Below are 21,310 nucleotides of genomic sequence, written 5' to 3' on the forward strand. Positions count from 1 at the left end.
TGAAGTGAAATGTGAGCATGTGCATTGTTGTGATGCAATGCCATGAATTGTTTTGCCATAACCCAGGCATTTTTTCTTCAGATTTCTTCATGAAAATGGCATAGAACTTCCAGGTAGTAATCCTTATTAACTCTGTGATAGCATTTCAGTGACTGTCAATAGTCAAAGGCAGGGACACTATCATAACATCACAGCGATTGATAACCAAAATACATTAGTTACTTCACTGGCAAGTTTCTTATTTCTTTCTTTTTTTTATGTAGAGAATAATTAACATAACTATATTTTAAATAGTCTTACCTATCTCATAACTGATATACAAAATTATTCAATGAAATAATTGATACTTTTCAATAAATTTTTTTAAAATTATTCAATGAAATAATTGATACTTTTCAATAAATTTTTTTAAAGTATTTTCAAACTTCTTCAATGTAATAAAAAAATTAACTTACATGCAACTGGAGGTTTAATCTGACCAGCTCCTTCTTCATACAACCAATCAGAACTATCAGTTGGATGTGGCCAACCAAAATCACCTTCTTCATTAGTCGAAGTGTTACGTAAACGATCTACCGCTTGAGGCAACATAATGCTTTTTGTTAATACCAATGCATAATTAAGCATTGCTAGTGAAATATAGTCTAAATCATGATATAAACAACTTTCAAGATAAAATCTTGCTTTCAGAATAACCTCAGCATCATCCTAGGAAAGAAAATTAAAATCAATATCTAATAAAATGTATACAATTATTTTTATAATTAAGTGATAAAGAAGTGATCATATTCATCCATCTAAACACCTACTTTTGATTCAATCATAATTGCCTGGCAAAAAAAATAACTTATTTTTTCTTCATAACAAAAAGAAAAACTAAAGTAAAATCATTATCATCATATTATGTTATTTATCCTGAGGCAGGTCCCTTGCACCATTTACATCTCTCCACCTACACTACTCCCAGCTAAACTTTTAAGATCCTGATAAATCCCATTTCTTTTTACATCATGTATAATTTTCACATCTGTATGTACACTCCAATTATATATGACACTTCATATGACACTTAACTGTAACCCCATCTTAAAACATAATAACTGTTTCTTTCACTTTTCAGTGTTCCGTTAACATTGAACTTAAGCAAATATAGCATTTTAATTGTTTAATTCTTCCTTCTTTAGTGTAGACACTGTCTTCTCTCCTCCTCAAAGTGATCAAAAACTTTACTTTTATATTCTCATCTTGACTATTTTGAAAGTTTGAAAAATTGTACTGACTACACTTCATTTACATGCCATACATTATCATCCTAATCTCATTAGGCCATGAAGGGGTTGCTTATTGTTCACACTAGTTAAACAGATTGCAACGTACACATTAGGAAAATAGAAAAAAATAAAAATATTATACCAAATTTGGCAGCCGAGTAATTAGGACATATTTTATTACAAGTGGTGATTGATTTTGTTTGAAAATAATGGAACAAAGAATCTGCTTTAAATTTTGTCTTAAAAATGGAATAAAGTACAGTGAAGCAGTGAAGAGGTTAGAGAATGTTTTTGGAGAGGATGTTATATAACAACAAGGCTTTGTGAATGGTACAAACAATATTGGTACAATTTCAATGGTACAATGGTACCATTACAATTTCAATGGTAATATTGTACAACAATGGTACAATTTCAAGAAAATATTGAAGTCAACAAAAGGTTAGACTTCCTAACATGTTAACAACCATTTAAAATATAGAAAATATAAACATTGTGATCATTAATCATTGAATCACTATTAGAGAAGTTGTTGAAGGGATGAGAATCTCTTATAGCTTGTGTGACATTTTGAGTATGAAGTGAGTAGCAGCAAAATTTGTTCCAAAACTATTCAATTTTTAACAAAAGTAATTAATGCAAAATCTTTGCAAAACAATTGAATAATTCTACGTCAGTGATGACGTAGAATTATTCAAGCATATTATAACATGCAATGAAATATGAAGGTATAGTTATGATATTCAAATGAATGCCCAATCATCTCAATGGAAGCTTCTTGAACCAAGAAAAAAAACATGCCAAGTTCAATCAGATTAATGCATTCTTTCAGCTGATGAAGTTTAAAGATATTGGCTGAAGTTTCTTTATGGGAAGGTGAGTTCATGGGGACTAGAACAGCCATAATTGGGGCTGTTATTAAAATATAATTGACTGATTGTTAAAAACTTTCGTAAATAAAATAAATGTTTTTATTACATTTGAAGAACAAATTAGAATAAAAATATTATTCCCTATAAGAAAAAACAATATTCCTAAAAAAAACAAAGGAAGAAAACACTTGCTTTCATACAAGTGTTGGTTATGAAGAACATTAAAACAAAATTATTTACCTACCTCATTTTCAATTCCTATTCTAAGTAATGTGGCTAATGTTTCTGCAGTAGTTTGCACTATTAAATTTGATTCTGTTATATTATTTACTGCAAAATCTAAGTAACTTGGAGTAAAACTGCCATCTCTATTCTGCCTATTCTTTATCCACTTTATAATTGATGTTATTAGTTCAGAATCAACTCCTATGTACATCTGGGCATAATTTAAAATTTCCAATGCATGTAGCGTGTTCCTGAAAAATTTAGGTAAAAAAAAATCAATTTAAAAATAACATAGGTTATAATAATAATAACAATAGAAATATAACCATCAAATAATTTATGAATATGACAATTTAAGTTGACAATAAGAAGCAAAATTTTGAACTTTTATGTTATTCTTATTTTACCAACTCAAGCCAAGGACTGAGAATATAAAATTTGCCATACTCAGTCCATGAGGAAACACTTTTTATCCTCTTCATTTGTTTATAATGTTTACATTATATATTATTATTACTGCATAAGTTATTTATAATTTCATGCCCATACACTTTAGTTAGTTAGTTTCCAGTAAACAACCATGTCCATCAGGAAGATGATAAATTTCTGAAAGACTTTATTATTATATTTGAGACCATATCCATGAATATTTCACTGTTCTATAGTCATATGTTATTGAGATGTTTCTGGTTGTTTTACAAAAAATCCCTGTTTGAAATCAGATTTTTAGTTTAGGATAATTAGTTGCTCAGTATTTCCAAGAAATGACAGAGCATATATTAGAAATGCAATCATTTGTAACATAATATAGTCAATATTGAATTGAATTCAAATTTGGTAATTGGCATCATAGTCATTTGAAGAATGCCTGATCAACTTCAGCACCAGTTATGATTATGATTTATAAAAAATGGTGCATGAAAGGAACAGCTCAGAAAGCAATAAGTTTTTGTTACAATCTTGGCCATGAAAAGGAAAGAATGCTATTATCAGAAAGTGCTGGTAATTCAGAAAAATTTAGATAATTAAAGGCCAAGACTGAAGATCTGAAAATTATATAAGGATTGAAACATTTCTTAATTAAAGAGTACCTGCTTTCTGTTTTATAATTCTATCAGGTTACTCATTCGTAAATACTGATATTTATAATTAAGAAAGTAGAGTAGACAGGATTCTATACTAAAATTATTAAATAATATAAATACTTTAATAATTAATAATAAAAATGTATAATACTTTAATAGTGTATACAAGTATACTTACTTTTTTCAGAAAAAAATGGCTTGGTGGTGCAATCTTTGCCAAGGGAGAAGAAGGCTTAACTTAGACATAAACTGGCTCAGAGATAAGTATATATTTTATTACTTACAACTTACAATAAAGTACACAATTTATTTTTTTAAATAATAAATAAAAATAAATTTATCAAAAATCAATAAAATAGATTTACTGATAATTACATTTATAACTTTACTGCTAACTTTTTTAAATTTATGATAAACTTCCTCAATGGACCAATTTATTGCTGCACTTGAAAAAAAATAATTCAGCAGCCAAAACTTTCAGAGGATTTTTTAATGACATGTAGCCATTTATTTCAGCCTCATGAAATTTTACTCATACATTTATAAACAATCAATAACTATTAAAATTTAACAACTTTAAAAAACATGTAAATAGGTACTGACCAATGACTTGATATGTTACGATGATCACCAAACGAATTATCACTGTTCTTAAATGCCATTAAATTCTGTACATGCTGTTTAAGAAGTCTGATGCTTTCATTTGATGTTATATTTTTAGATTCCAGTAAGGGTGCTATCTGTGATATTGTATTTGATAAGCTATAAAAATCCAAAACAACTTATTAACTTACAATTTTATATACATAGTACTGTTTATTAAAAAGAATTGTAATGTAAATATGAGACAAATAAACAATTTAATATCATTAAAACAGCCAGAGCTATAGCTTATATGTTTTATAAGAAAATATGTACAAAAAAAATCATTAGTACTCCTTTTTTTTATGAAGGACACGGAAAAATAAAACCTGAGTAGAAAAAAAAGTTGCAAATATATGCACAAATTATAAAATATTTATAAATTATTACATAAAACATGATCAGTATATTTATATTTTAATTCTAATCAAGTAAACAAAATTAAATGTGATAATTTTTCTTCCATTTTTATTATTTTATATTCTTTAAATAGACTATCTATCTTTAAGATATTGTTTTAGGATTTGATGGATATGTTTAGGTAATATTCTGTAATAAAAAATACCTTAATAAACATAGGCATTATTAAATTTTAAAACTATTAATATCAAGTAACTATCAATTTTAGCAAATTATGTTTATCTAATATATTAAAATATTAACGATTTTAATGTGAATAAAATGTTATCCCACTTATTCAAATATATCTAACAACCATATTGTTTACACACAGTATATTCAAATTCCGAAGAAATACTTTTTTAAGCCAGTGTTTAATTCCACAATAAAAAAATTGTTATAATTCATATTTTTAATGTTAATAATATTCTAACCCAACCTTACGTAATGTTGAAGCTGATACGTATGAATATAATATTGTATTTTATATTATTCAATAGTGCATTAAATACTGTATATTTCAAATTTAGATTGTACTTTAATAAAGATATAACGATTACATAATAGAACTGTGACAATACACTGTATTCTAAATTATAAAAATTTAAGTAAAATGTAAATTGTTTTTATGTATGTTTTTAAAGTACATTATCACTGTTATATTTTCAATCAATACTGTTCTGTGAAGGAGACAAACATATTTTTTTTGTAACTAACCACAATGTGAGTTGTTACTTGCAAGAGGTTTGCTATGGCCAAATTTTACACAAAATCTGCATTATAATAAAAATGAATAGACTTCCAACAATAAGAAAGAAAAACCTTTTTTTTAGAAAAATATCTTTATCAAAATTTTTAAAATTTTCTTAATGTAAATTATATGAGGTAAATCCAAAAAGTAAGTTCAGTTTCTAAATATTGCTACTGTAATGCTACAATCAGGATTCTAACATGCATCCTGAGTAGCCTGATATGTTAAAAAGGGATTTTTTTCAATTTTCTAGTCTGTACATTTCTTCTTAGTGTGGGATTATAATTTTTTTTTAAATCGAGATACCCATCACATATGAAATTCCATCTGTAATGCAAGGAACATTAAATTAGTTTAAATTCACTTTCACATTTGTAACATTTATAGAGAAAAATTAATGATTTCATTAATTGCAATGAAGGGTATAGTTGTTTAATAAAGGACATCACAACCTGCACAATGATGAATGGAGCTACTTAAATAACTGACTCAGTGGCAAGTGCAGCTGATAAGATTAAAGAAAACAGACAATTTAACATCAGATCTCTTTTCATGCACTTTCCAGAAATTTCACATTCACTTCCTCACAAAATTCTGTTTGAGAAATTGAATTACTGGAAACTGTGTGCACACTGAATGCTTAAGATGCATATAGAAAATCACAAAATGAAGCAGTTGGGCAGTACGTTGGAATTATTAACTCTACAGAGAACAAGGTAACGACTTCTTGACTGTAGTCATGGAGGATGAGACATAGGTGTTGCTTGTAATGACATGAAACTATAATCTATATAATGGTATCACATCTCATCTTCTAAAATGACAAAATGCATGTCGATGTTTCCACTTGGAAGATGCACAATGTTTTACATCAAAAGAAAGGAGTTTTGCTTGTCAAGCTTTTGCCTCGACGCTACACAATCACTAATGATGAGTTTTGTGAAATTATGAAAAAAACTGCATCGTGCGATCCAGAAAAAGCAACACAGGCTTGCTTACTTATGGCATTGTTGATTCATGCAATGCTCACCTATGTGCTGTCGCCACAGTGCAGTGTCTCCTCACGATTTTCAATTTTTAAAAATATTTTCAAATAAAAGAAGAATTGTGGAAACAAACCAAATATTTTCCATCAATAAATTCTAATTAAAATTGAATTTTTTGAAATAATAAAAACTATAGGCTATTTATGATTAATTATTTTAATTCAGTTTTCAACCGAATAATAGTTACATAAATAGTAAAAAAGACAAAAAATAATATATAAAATTTAAAAAAAAGGACTTTAATGAATGTACTTCACATACAATTTTAACATTACTTTGTATAGTCTGAGATGGTAGCATCTCAGTCTTTCATTATAAAGGCCGTGGATTCAAATCCTGGTTTGACATGGAATTTTTCTCTCTATATTCAATTAAGACAGCAGGTTTCCCGAATTACAGTTACCATTAACAATAAAAAATAAATTTTTGTAGTTGTAAAAAGTTTGACCAGGACTCAAACCCAAAACCTTCCATATGAGACAGAAATGTGATCACTCTGCCATGAAGATTGGTAAATTTACATTTCTACACAACAGGTTTGAATTTGTATAGTGAATTTAACAAATAAATAAAAACACAGTGAGATACCTGCCTCAAAATAGAACATTGAACAATTCACGATGAATTAACAAATAAATAATTTACAAATTACCTGGTATGTAAAGTTGGAGTTTTTGGTAATGATCGACCAATTGACAAAAGAGAAAGGCCACCATTAATGATTAATGTTCCGGATTCAGAACCAGGTAAAACAGATCTTGGTACATCAAGATGTAACACTTGTGAGAATCCAGCCTCATCATTGTAATTCCAGATCCTGTAATTGAATAAATATGATAAATAAAATTTCTACTTGATTCTTTTTTAAATGTATGTGTGTAGTCTAACTGAATAATACAAAGGCAAATTAATAGATTCTGTAATCAACGTAGATTCAGAATTTGATTCTCAGCAAGAACTCATTTAAGAAAGTATAAAATTTTAAATTATAAATACTGCCGAAATACAACCAGAATGCTGAGAAGAACAATTTTTTGATAGAACATAGTGTCATCAAAACTTTTTTTTAAGATTAGTTTCTTATTCTTATTGATATTATTTATATTAGGTGTTTGGTGAGCATTCTAGAGAAGCAATGGTACAGAATGATCAGAACATTTCAAGAGCCAAGAAGATGAGAAGTTTCATCAGGTTCACCTTCACAGACTCGAATACAGATCAAATAAATGATGATTACTTAGCATCCCTGACTTTATTGCTATGTGAAAATAATTTCATTTGAAGCAAGTGTCAAAGCATTTTCTACACTGATTAGTATGTACGCTGCCTGCACTTTGTGCAACAAATTTCATTAAAATGATCTTACTAATGATTTTTGCCTGGACTGTTGCCTGGAATACAAGAACATTGTTAGTGTTCTTCAAAAGTCTATCTTGGTCTTCAAAGGACCACAGAAGCACAGAGGTATTGTTTACCATGAAAATTAGATTTTTATCAGAATAAATGATTGTAATATACTGTACAAATTGCTACACAGCTAAAACACACACACACACACACACACCGAAAGAGAGAGAGAGAGAGAGAGAGAGAGAGAGAGAGAGAGAGAGTGTGAGAGGGGGGAGAATTAGCAGTCATAAAGAAATTATCTATTACACCCTATTAATTAATTATACATGCTAAGTAGAAAGTTCATTTCTAATATTTCCATCGTTGTCATATAAACCATTTTGAAATTAGCATGGCATTCAAGAACTCTGAATGCTTCTTATGTAGGAATAGATAAAAGTAACTAATATGTTAGACTAAAAACTAGCAGAATATTATGTAATGCTCTTTTATTAAATTAAAGTAATTTAATTAAGAAACCTAATTATTATTTTCTCAACAACACAGTTCATAATTATTATTATGTCCTTTTTTATAAATGTAGTAATACAAAATTATTAATTTAATAACAAACAACCAAATTTACAATTTAACACAAGTCTTTTACTTCTATCAGAATATTTTCAACTACATTCAAAGCTGTCATCATTTGTAGCATGTACGCACTACTGTTGTTGCAATTTGGTATAAATTAAACTTAGTAAAGGTTGTAACAATCTTATGCAAAGAAGATATAAACTTCAAATATTTTATGCTTATACTGTCAGGGATTGGTTCAGTTGAAGAAATTAATCTAGTCCAGAAGCAGTCCCTTGGTGAGTTGATCATTCCCTTCTAATAAGAAGGATACTTTTGTACAAGGTAATAGTGGAGATATAACTATTTATCCCAGGTTAATATCAGAGTTGTAAACAAGACCCAAACCATTGTATAAGATGCCTACTGGGGAGAATTGGTATTTCTATTTCATTATAAATTTAAATCTACATCTAAATTTAGATTTAGAAAAAGTCAGGAATAATAAAAAATTAATAAGTGGGTCAAGCCAAACAAAACTCAGCTTGAAAGTTTTTTTGAATACTCCTAAATTTGTGATTCTTTTGATAATGCAATTTTCACTTTAAATTAGAAAGCATTAAAATTATACTACTAATAGAAACCAGAGTAGTTAGTGTGAAATGAAATTTTTTCTCATATATAATTGTACAAGTGTCTAAAAATCTCTATGCCAGAGAGGCACCCTTTTTGTCTTTCATCCAGAAAAACAACATTTGAAAGTTCTGAATTTGAATCACAGTTACAATTGGTATTCATTGTATGCTGCAAGTCTTATACATTACATTACCACTCACATGTTTTGAGCTTATATAAGAAATAGTGCGTTAATGATAAAAAAAAGTTTCTTTAAATGATTTACTGTATTGCTCTAATTAATCTCAATCAGAGGCAATCCCTCTGAGGGTTTCCAATCTGGTTTCTTTCCTTTGTCTAATCTTTGTTCTCTTTACTGTGGGTAAATGCCACAGGAGTAAAGTCAGCATTCCTGGTTCCACTTGTAATATCATATTATCACCTTCTGTTGGCTAATTGGGCAATTGCTTATTTATTGGAGCTTGGTATGGAGTGGCGATGCTTGAATTTATATTTTATGTTCCTATCTCCTCTATTCCTAAATAAAAAAATTGAGTTCATGTAGATTGTATTACTGTTATATTTGTTTTATATTCTTTCATCTATTAACTGTTATAAACTGATGGATGTCATGTTTGATAAAAGGTAAATAAAGAATTTACATTTTTTCCACATGAGACCTGATTGTGAAAAAACTATTTTTTATACTATGGTATAATAAAAATATTAAATATTTTGTTTTATAAATAATATTTTTTTAAGAAAAAATATATTTTAGCATGAAATTTTAAAATTAAAAATATGGATAAATAAAAATACCTGAAATCAGCATTTTCACCCCAGTCAGTAGTAAATCCTAAGAAATAAATTTTCATCTTAGGATCAATTTTATATTTAAGTATTAAATTGAAATGAGGTAAAGCACCATTTCCAACACTTAAAGCACCATGCTCCCAACTTAACCATAATGTTTTACTATGTTCTCCTGAAATAACACCTGGAGTAGGCCAACTGGCAAGATGTGTACCATATCCTAAAACAAATGAACACTGCATTAATAGAATACTTGTGTGATTCAAATTTGAGATATTTCTTTTTGAATGGCTCAATATTTAACTAAGCAGTGTTAAATCTTTTGTCTAATTTACTTATATAAAGTTATTTACATAATAAATTTATATTTATTTAATTAATCATTTTCCAAATATTAAATCATTAAAGAAAATTAAATGAGACAAAAAATCTTTTAAATAATGGTTGATGTTGATTTTGAACATTAAGAGCATCTCTTTCTTAATTTAAAAAGTCTTCTTACTGTATAATTTAATTTTTTTTTTTATTTTCAGGGTATAATACATAGATTTATAGAAGAGGATAAAGCAACTGGAAAATTGAAAGTTTTTTCAAAAAGATTATGTTCTCAAAATTAAATTGTGATGCAGACCAAAAAGGTAGCAAAAAAGGAATTTATACTTATTGTAATCCTTAAATGTTTATAGTTATTTGTTTATTAATAGTGAAAAATCAACAAAAGTAAAAATATGTTAACAAATAAAATATATCTTAACAAAACTTTCTTTAAAGTAAAAATATATATATTTTTCAAAATGCTATTTTAATTTAATTAAATATAATATAATGCAAAACGCTTGAAGAGTGTCATACATTCATAAGAACAAAGAACCATGAAATGTTAGTTTCATTATAAAATTAAACTTTACTTCATGGCAAAATGTTGTTTAGTATTCTGAAAAAAGCTGACACCACAGTGTAGGACTTTCATATAGTTGTCAAGTGCTACAATTGTGGGTTGTTTCTGATATATGGCTTAACACACACAACTAAATTTTAAATATTTATAATTTTATTTAAATAAAATATTTTTCGTTTATTTAATTCAGTGATTCTAACTACAGTGCGCATGCATACTGTATTTAATTTGCATGGGTGTGGCAGTACTAGCAGCAACGGTCAGCACTACCTAAATTAATGTAATTTCTAAACTTACATAGAACACATTTCGCTTGTACGATCAGCAGACTCATGTACCCATGAGGCTTAACACAACAGGGACTAAGTCATCTGGGCGATCAAGTTCAAGACCCAGACAGACCGAGTTACATTTTTACACTTTAAATATTACTCATTTATTTAATTCTACTGCTCACCTGTGATGTCACAATATAGCAGTAGTTAGAGCATTTTTTGGAGTAGGGGATTTTGCAAGTTTTTTTTGCAAATGTTATTTTTTAATTGTTAACAAATATGTCTAAGAAAAATATGACCTTAATTAGGTGAAATCTTGAAATGTTGAGGTATGTGAAATCTTGAGAGGTTGAAGTAATCTGACCAAGTTTGGTCAAATTCAGTCCTCTAGTATATAAGGTGATTTATAAGACAGACATTCGGTTCTCTAGTTTAAGGTGATTTAGGATATAAGGTGATTTAGAGGCCAACAATGAATACACACACATACATACAAATAAGAACATCTGGAAAATTTCCACCCAGTTTTTAGGGTTCCTTAGGTGTCAAAATGTCAAGATCTGGTGAAAATCGCATATGCCCAACTGGACCATTTACAATACTTTCCCATCTAGAGCTATAGCCTTGCTATAGCGCTATCTAGAAGGGAAAGTAAAAGAATAAATGTAATAAAATATGACGAGTAATAATAAAAAATAATTCCATAATTTAAATTTTAAATATAGTTTAATTTAATCCTTTCAGAGCTTTTATTCAGATAATTCATGTCATCAGTGATGACACTGGTGCTAGTAGTAGTATATAGTTAGTAAAATAGTTTATTTTTAACTATGTGTTTATTTATTGTTGTTATTGTGTATTGTTATTTTGTTTTGGACAAATCGTTATGTTTTTGATTTAAAATTTAAATGTATTTTCAAGTTCATAGATTTTTTATAATGCTACTGATTAATATATAATTTGAATGATGCGGTAAATATTACTGTAGAAGTGTCTATTGTGTCTATAAAGTGAATTGTAAAGGTAGTCTGTTTTTTGTAAAGATTGGAGATTTAAAATAAGTAACAGAATTATATTGCACATGTGAATTTTTATTTTTGTTTGTATCTGTAAACAGTTATATGTTCAATCTTTTCAATTTAGTAGTTGTTACAGTCATGACATTTGAACAGATATATCAGATTTTTACTTCCTTGTAATTGTGATTGCAAAAAATTTTGGTTTTCAGATTTCAACGGAAATATCCATTTTGACTAGTTTCGGCATCTGTACATATGTACAGATATGTATTCGAGATACATATCTCGAATAATGATTAACCATAGGATATTGAAATTTTGGATTTAGGACTGTTGTAACATCTAGTTGTGCATCTCCCCTTTTGACTGCAGTTGACTGTACCAAATATCCAAAAAAGCTCAAAATCAAAAAAATTTGGATAAGCTCTCATTTTTCAACAATATATCATAAGTGGTACTTATATTCACTGGTTTCAGAGTTATAGCCAAATAAAATTTTAATTAATGAAATATTTGAATTTTACAAGGGCACATTGGTTTGAATCAGACTTCATCTCCTTTTTTCTTTTACCTTTTTTTAAATTTAAATACATTGATTTATTAATAATTATTAACCTCTCACTAAAAAAATTTATGATGAATAATTTTTCAATAACAAAAAAAAAAATGAAAAAATGAAAATTTTTTAATGAAATTTTGTGTACTTTTCATTTTAAAAAAATGTGTAGATGTAACTTAATATGCGTACAAGGATCCATGTGGTGTCCACATCAGATTTATTTTTTGCCCTTAACAATGACAATCCAATTTATCCCATTTTTAAAAATCTGATTAAATATCAGATTTTAAATTAATTTCTGTGTTTTTTTAATAACAAAATGTCAGAAAAAATATGAATTTTATTTATTTTAAATTTAATATTTAGAATTTTTTCATTGTTGGATGATAATATTTTTTTATCAAAGTTATGTTGTGTTTCACACAATAGTACAGCCTTCAATTTTAAGAAATGTTTACCATTATTTGATGCATGCTTTTAAATTATTTATTTTTGTCTTTTGTTTTTACATAATAATATTTTAAATATCATAGTTTTAATTTATTTATGGCCTGATGAATCTTGCCTTTTTTCATGATCTTACCTGATCTGTATTTACAGTTTCTAATTATGTTTAAATGTAATTTTACTTTATAGGTTGTATTCACAGTAAATAAAGTGTTGTAAGGTTATTTGTTTACAGTAATTTTTCTATAAAATATTAGCCTTAATATCTTCTTGGTCACTAGTAAATATCTACAATTAGTAATCATTTACTCATTTACTCTTTCATTATCCTTTATTTCTTTCAAATAGTACATTTTTCTTAACAGAACAGAGAAAACTTATGAAAAAATACCACATAGCAGTAGAAATACATATATTTAAAATTAGTAATTTAAAAGTATTTAAAAAATCTCTTCTTTTTAACAACTAACAAAACAGAAAAATTTAAGTGGTTTATATGATTGTACAAATTCCATTGTTTATTAAAAGTTTGTTATAAATGGTTTTAAAAAGAAAAGATAGCTTGTGAGTAAATAAATAAAATATTACAATTAACTTATACGTATGTTGAAGAAATAAAACAGTAAAGAAATTTCAGTCTTTTTCTCTTATAATTGTCTACAATATCAGTATTTAAACACTATCCCAAAAATTAAAATTCATCATAGTTGTTCTGTTTTAGATCAACTGATTAAGCTTGTACTAGCATTCTACGTTAGAATCCAGCACAGTGTAATCGCATTTTTCATTTCATCTGGATGGATAATCAGTGTTACTCACAGTTACTAGCATTCAGCGCTCGAATCTGATCCAAGGTGGTCACATCATACTCTTAGTCCAAATGGACTCCATTCTTTGTTCAGATGAACGTTAGCTTTAATGTTTTATTTAATTTTATATTTTTTATTTTTATATGTCAAGTTATACGTAGTTATGTCAAGTTATACAAGACAATAATTCATTAAACCATTATTCAACAAGTAATAAGGCATTGTTATTATTCTATCTTTATTGATATTAATTGCAAAATTGAGGTAATAAAATTTTCTTTCCTTGAACTTAAAAATTATTATTTTTCAAAGTGAAATTTTTTCTATTTTTAATAAGCAATAAAAAATGGGTTATTTTTAACATTATTATTAATCAGTGTGTTTTCTTTATAAATATAAAATAATATCAAAAATAATGACATGACTTTATGTTCAAAGTTAATAATTTACTCATAGTTTATCTAAAGTACTTTTAAGAAATATATTTTTGACTAGTAAACCACAGATACGGGAAACCTAATGTGGTTATAACACTCATTGCTTAATACAGTAATGTAACTCTGATATCTTTTTTTGTATTACTATGCTTTTGTCTTTTATTTTATATTTCATACCATGTATAAAATTTAAAAAAAGACAATGGATTAATAATTTTCATTGGTGAAACAAAGCTTGACTACATAAATATTAATAAACAAACCATGTTTTCCTCTAGTGACCCATGAAATTCTATTTCCAAGTCCTCCAAGAACAATCAGGTATGTCAAAGAAGAAACTCCTTGTATGTCACTAATAGCTAAATGTACACTTTTACGAGATCTTACTTCAAAAACAATATTTTGCCTATTTCTAGGAGCTGGTAGAAATTCAAATTGAAATGTGCTTTCTGTTGAAATAACTATTTGTTCTGAAAACAAAAAACAAAACATAAATACATAATCATATTGTAAAACAATGTAGATAATATCATATCAAAACAATTGTTGAATATGCTAAATTCTATAACTGTAATAAAATAAATGAACCTTTTATTTTGACTGGTATGTAATCATCAGGAATGAGTAATGAATAAACTAATACATGGATAAAAAAGAAATTTGGGTACATGATCAAGGGAAAGTGTGACAAAACCTTGATCTCTGCAGCGTCACAAAATACACAATTAACTGTAAAATAATAGTAATGTGATTACAGTGTACAATAATTATTTAAAATGTAAACACACAAAAAAAGATAAATACACGAAGAGACATAATGTATCTATATAATTTAACTATAGAATAATTAACAGTTCAGAAGATGTTAATGAAAATTATTTGAGTACATATTTATATGACTATTAAAGATAATGCAGAAAATTCAGGATTATTAAGAAAATTTTATTATTAGTATTATTATTTTAAAATTAACAGATAAACTGTTTCTGTAAAAGACAATCTCTAATTATCATTAGTCAACTCAAAATTTGTATGTAACATGTTACACAACTTTTCTCACTATAATTTGGGCGCTGATTTAATTTTAAATATGCTATTGAAATTGTGTTACCATGTAAAGGTTTTATGTAAATCATAAATTTGTAAATATTTATTAAAATAAAACTCATTTTGATCTTTTAAATAATATGCATACACGCTTAATAAAGAAAAAAAAATACAATATATATATACACAATATACGATACACTGTATCATGAGAAGTAGACATGTGCAAACATGACTGTATGATATAATATCTGTTGTTGCCCACTACACAGCTTAAAATCTTACAGTCTAGCTTCACTTGTCTACACCGTATGTTGTGTTTCTCAGAGTTTTTAGTGTTTTGTGTATTTTCATCAATCCTTTATTATTATCTTTTGTGACTACATAGGATCACTTTTGTAGCCATTATCTCTTTGACGGGACTGTTTGGGCCTTGCAGCCCTCCAGTACTTTTCATACATTCAATCTTTGAGCTCTTTCTAATGTTGAAAATGTTCTTGTTGTGAGTTTTTTCTTGTAACTGTGAATTGAGTGTTTTTGTACTTGATTTTATTGTTTAACTTTATCTTATCTGCGTTGGTCTTCTGATGTAAGGCCAATTTTCTTCACATCCTCTCTTATTTCTCTAATCCATCTGCACCCTACCTTGGTTTTTTCAAGTTGAGATTGTACTGTACTAGAGATTGTATTGTACTTGAGATTGTACTGTGTTTCAGAAGTCTTGAATCTTACATCCTCATGATGCATCAAAAGAATCCTGATCTCCTCTTATGCATGGTATCAGTGATGGGTTCTAACAATTTCTACATAACTTTGTTGGGCACAATCCACCAGTGCTCATCTTTCTGTACTTTTTATTGATGCAGGTTCTTCTATTTCTTCTTTTGATTTTCTGGAGTCTGTCTGTCTTTGATTGTTTGTTAGGTGGAAGAGTGTTTCTGCTGCATAAGTGGCTTCTGTTTTTATAACTATGTTGTAATGTCTTATTTTTACATTTATTGATAGACATTTTTTATTGTAAGTGTACCAGGTTAATTTTTCAGCTTTATCTAGTTTATTTCTTCTTATGTGGATCAAGGTTTTTTCATTTAGGTTGTTTGTTATTATTTCTCTAAGGTATTTAAATTGGGTTACTATTTTGATTTATTACAGTTTATGTTTAATTCTTTTAATTGTATTAGTTTTGAGGCATAATTTCTGTCTTTTCAAATGATATTTTGAGGACGATTTTATTTGCAATGTTTTGAAGTTCTAATATCCATGATTTAGCTTCACTGATGTTGTTTGCTAGTAGTGCTAAGTCATCTGCAAAACCACGACAGTTTGTTTTGATTTTTCAGCCTATTTTTACTTTTGGGGACATTTTTTAAGCCACTCTCTCATTATCATTTCTAGAGGGCGGTTGAATAATAGCAGTGAGAGCCCATTGTCTTGGCACAAAGACAATGTGCCAAGACACACATTGATCTCAAATGGTTCCAACAGCTCGCCTCTGAATTTTACCTTCGACTTAGTGTTTGCAAGGGCCAGTTTTATCATATTTATTAATTTGGTATGAAGTCCAAGTTGTCTTAGAATTTTTTGTCGGAATTCTCTGTGGATCCAGAGAATGTAGATCATAAGCTTTCTTAAGATCTACAAATGTTATCATCACGTCTCTGTTTCTTTTGCTGTTGTAATCCATTATTAGCTTGAGACTTGTGATTTGGTCTGGACTGTTCCTCCAGAGTCTGAAACCTCCTTGATATTCCCTTAGTTCTTTCTCAAGTTGTGAACCGATGTTGTTGAGGATGATTTTTGAAAGATCATCAATTCTTTATAATACAAAAATGATTTTTCTGGTTTTTATTTGCTACAAATGGCTTCTGCAAAAGTTTGTGGATGTTCATATCATCCAAATAATTTTTTTTTTTATGTCTATGGTAAGTTTACCCCTAAATCTCAAAGAAAGTCTATTTCTGAATTCATAAGAACAGCTTATAAATTTTATTTAGGTTGTGCACTCAGAGATCAAGATAAAATCTGGGCATAACCTCATTTTATTTAAATACTGTGCTCAGTAACTCTAACTGAATGATAGAAGGGGAACCAATGAGCCATGCCATTTGCTGTACTGATGGTTTGGCGTGAACCTAAGGAATACGTCATAGACTGCTACTTTTGTATGACAAATATATTTGAATTTTCATTAAAAAATAAAAAGTTCATAAAATATAAAGATTTAAATTCAACTCTAACGCTAGTACCACACGGAGAGTAGTTACCTGTACCACCATCTAATTCACACTACTAGAAGAACAATCTGAGTAGAGTAGAGGATATAGAGGATGTTGAGGAATTTTTTACAATATCTCATAAGAAATATCCTCATTTAATTCAACAACATGAACTTAATGATGTAGTTCGTGATTTAAAGTTATCAAAGCAGCAAGCTGAACTTCTAGGGTTCAGACTGCAACAGTGGAATCTTTTAGCGTAAAAAACAAAAGTTACTATGTTTAGAACACAAAGTAAAACTCTTTTAACTTATTTTACTACGAAAAATTCATTGTGCATTTGTACTGATGTTAATGGTCTGATGAAAGAGCTTGGAATTCAGCATATTTCTGAAGAATGGTGTCTTTTTATTGACTCTTCAAAGTTAGCATGAAAGTACTTTCATTGCATAATGGTAACAAACACCCAACTATTCCATTACATCATGCAGTCGACATGAAAGAAACATATGAAACTATGGATCAATATTAGAAGCAATAAAATACAAAGAACAAATGCTGAAAGTTTGCAGAGATCTGAAAATTGTTGCGATACTTCTTGTTGACAAGGTGAGTTTATAAAATATTGTTATTTTCTTTGTCTTTGGGATAGTCATGATACAAAAAGTCGTTACCAAGTGAAGAATTGGCCATTGCAGTAGAACTTTGTGGCTGGTGAAAAAAAATGTAAAGCATTTATCATTAATTGAAAGTAGTAAAATCATACTGCCACCACTTCACATAAAACACAGACTCAAGAAAAAATTTGTAAAGGCACTAGATAAAGATGTACAGGATTTAATGATTTAAAAATAAATTTTCCTAAATTGAGTGAAGGTAAACTGAAGGAGGGGTTATTTATTGGTCTGCAAATCAAGAAACCGCTTAAGGACTCAACTTTTAACAATAAACTTAGTAAATGTGGAGTAGCTGCATAGAAGTCTTTCAAAGACATTGTTGGTGGTTTTTAGGCAACTGAAAAGATGAAAACTATGGTTTTTTGGTTAATATGCTAGAAAACTACAAACGTTTAGGAAGTAGATGTCATTCAAAATTCATTTCCTACATTCCCACAGAGACTTTTTTCCCAAAAATTCGGGCTCTCTTTGCAAGGAGAGCATTTCCATGAGGATATTCTGACCATGGAGCATTGGTATAAAGGAAGACAGGATCCTGTAATGGTGAGTGACTATTGCTGGCTTTTGTTAAGAGAAACTGGTCAAACATCGTACAAGCAAAAGAGTTTGTCAACATATTTCAAAAATTAAAGGTGAGGAAATTTCAATGATTCAAACTTTTAAAAACTGTTATTTTAAAATTATATCAATGTACTTCAATTTATCTGTGCTTGAATAAATAAAAATTTATTTGATTATACATAATATATTATATATTATAATATATGTATTATATGTGAATACACATAAATAACTTTTTTTAAATACTGATCTCACAGTATTAAGCAGTTATTGGTAAATAAATCGTATGAATCTAAAAAAAAAGTGATCCACTTTTTTTTTTACACAAATTCTGACAACAGTATTGAATTCAGCACCCCATAATTAGTTAAAATCGCCATGTATAATTTCAGATACATGAAATTTTTTTTTTTGTTGACTATTGTTAGGAGTAAACTGATGGAAAGGGTTTTAATGGTGTTAATTAAAAATGGCAATGGAAGCATAACAAACCCCTTTATCTAAGCTGAAGTATTGTGTTGAATTACAGGAAAACAGTTCTGTTATCTAATTTAGTAGAGGTGGATGTTGTTATTTTTTTAAGAATAAATTAAGTAAGATTCATTCAGTAGAATATATTCTTGAATTTTATAATTTAACCTATCTCTTTTAAACAATTTTACTAAAAGAAAAAAGTGAAAAAGTTGACCCATATATCAATATGTATGAAAAACAAAAGTTTATACAGGGCGTTTCATAATGTTCTTCAGAGTTTCGAAAATTCATTAGCAAAAAACTATTTCACTCATAAGAATAAAACAAGTACTGTACGAAAGAGTACTTCAAATAGTTTTTTTCCACATATACTAGGCAGTTAGTAAACCATTTGTTCGCTAGGCTTCGACAGTAGAGAAAATGGCTGCCATGGGAAGCGAGAAGTCGTTTTGTGTGTTAGAATTTCACTTGTCAAAGTCAGTAATTTCTGTACAAAATGCATTCGGTTGAAATTTCATAAGGAGCCACCAAGGGACAATTCAATTCGAGCATGGTATAAACAATTCAGTGAAACCGGTTGCTTGTGCAAGCGAAAATCAACTGGTCGTCCATCAACCTCAGAAGTCAATGTCGAACATGTGCAGGCAAGTTTTATTTGCAGCCCGTCAAAATCAACTGTGGCTGCAGGCAGAGAATTAGGAATTCCGAAAACAACACTGTGGAGAGTTCTCCATAAACATTTATTATGCAAACCGTACCATCTTCAATTAATCCAGCGTCTTTCTGATGCAGATAAAACAAGTAGGCTCGATTTTTGTTTACAGTTACAGGAAAAGATGCTGTTAGATGAAGGTTTTCTAAACAAGATAATTTTCAGCGATGAAGCTACTTTCCATATTAGCGGCAATGTAAAACCGTCATAACATGCGAATTTGGGGAACTGAAAACCCATACGCTTATGTGGAACACATTCGGGATTCTCCGAAAGTAAACTTTTTTGTGCGATCTCTCGTGAGGCAGTGTATGGGCCGTTCTTTTTTATGGAAATGACAGTAACCGGCATGATATACCTGGATATATTACAATTATGGCTTATGCCTCAGCTACTCAATGACTTCATTTTCCAGCAAGATGGTTGTCCAGCCCATTTTCATAACGAGGTTCGACAGTACCTTAACACAACACTACCTCAGAGCTGGATAGGTGAGATAGGTGGGATAAGGTGTTTATCCCACCAATGCCGCATGATATCGCTGAGCTAAAGGATCGCATAATCAATGCAATCAACTCTATCGAAAATGACATGTTAGAACGAGTTTGGCAAGAGCTAGACTTTCATGTTGATGTGTGCCGTGTCACCAGAAGAGCACATATTGAACATTTATAGATTTTAACAAAAACTGTTTGAGTCCCTGCATCACCTCGTACAACTTTCATTTAGGTAAGTAAAATACTTTTTTGTACTGAATTTTTGTAACTCCCAAGAACATTATGAAATGCCCTGTATAAATTTATTTTTTTTTAAATATTTGTCACTACCAAGCAGGAAATTAAACATTTTTTTAAACGAAAAATAGAGATAGATGGCTTTATACTATTAAAAAATACTGAAATAAAAACTAGTTATAGAAAACACAGTATAGAAAAATAAATAATTTAAATATATACCATTAGCACAGAAATAAGCACTTTCAGTATGTTTACGTTGCAATCCTTCAGAATGCACAAGTACAGTACCGGATCGAATAATTGTTCCAACCAAAGTGCTATTAACTTGTCGTGTTGCATCATTATGAACAGACTGACAATTTTCACTCATTACTGCAGACACTTGAACTGAAAGAAAAATTTAATAGTAAGTAAACAAATAATTCATAAAAAATAATTAATTATATAGACAATATTAATGAAGAAAATAACCTAATTTATATTGGTTATTAAACAATATATATTATAAAATTATTATATATATTATATAATTATTTATATATATATTATATAAATTGTAAATAAACAAATTTTATTTTATAGGAAGTGCTACAACAAATTTATCTTATTATAATTTTTTTTACATTTTTATAATTTCTCATCCATACCTTAGATTTGCATCTTTTACTGGAATGGATTTACTTTCCTTCTAATTTCCTTGAAAATCTGATTATGTAAATGAATTTACTACAGCTTTAAAATCAATATGATCCAGCAAATCAATAATTAAGTCATAAAGGACAATTTACAGGAATATTATATACATGCTTTTCAGAAAA

General features: G+C 28.5%; 1 protein-coding gene across 1 annotated transcript in view; it reads right to left on the reverse strand.

Annotated features, from left to right (window-relative positions):
• LOC142330653 (C3 and PZP-like alpha-2-macroglobulin domain-containing protein 8) overlaps positions 1–21,310 on the reverse strand; it is a 145,292-nt gene that overhangs the window by 20,740 nt on the left and 103,242 nt on the right. The window contains exons 13-19 of the mRNA XM_075376098.1: positions 20,712–20,879; positions 14,332–14,538; positions 9,631–9,844; positions 6,944–7,108; positions 4,057–4,215; positions 2,388–2,619; positions 456–708 (exon numbers count right to left, since the gene is read on the reverse strand). Coding sequence (XP_075232213.1) covers positions 456–708; positions 2,388–2,619; positions 4,057–4,215; positions 6,944–7,108; positions 9,631–9,844; positions 14,332–14,538; positions 20,712–20,879 — 1,398 coding nt within the window. The remainder of the gene's footprint in view (positions 1–455; positions 709–2,387; positions 2,620–4,056; positions 4,216–6,943; positions 7,109–9,630; positions 9,845–14,331; positions 14,539–20,711; positions 20,880–21,310) is intronic.

This window comes from Lycorma delicatula, chromosome 9 (genome assembly GCF_047948215.1).
Source record: "Lycorma delicatula isolate Av1 chromosome 9, ASM4794821v1, whole genome shotgun sequence".
NCBI classification, from domain to species: Eukaryota; Metazoa; Arthropoda; class Insecta; order Hemiptera; family Fulgoridae; genus Lycorma; species Lycorma delicatula.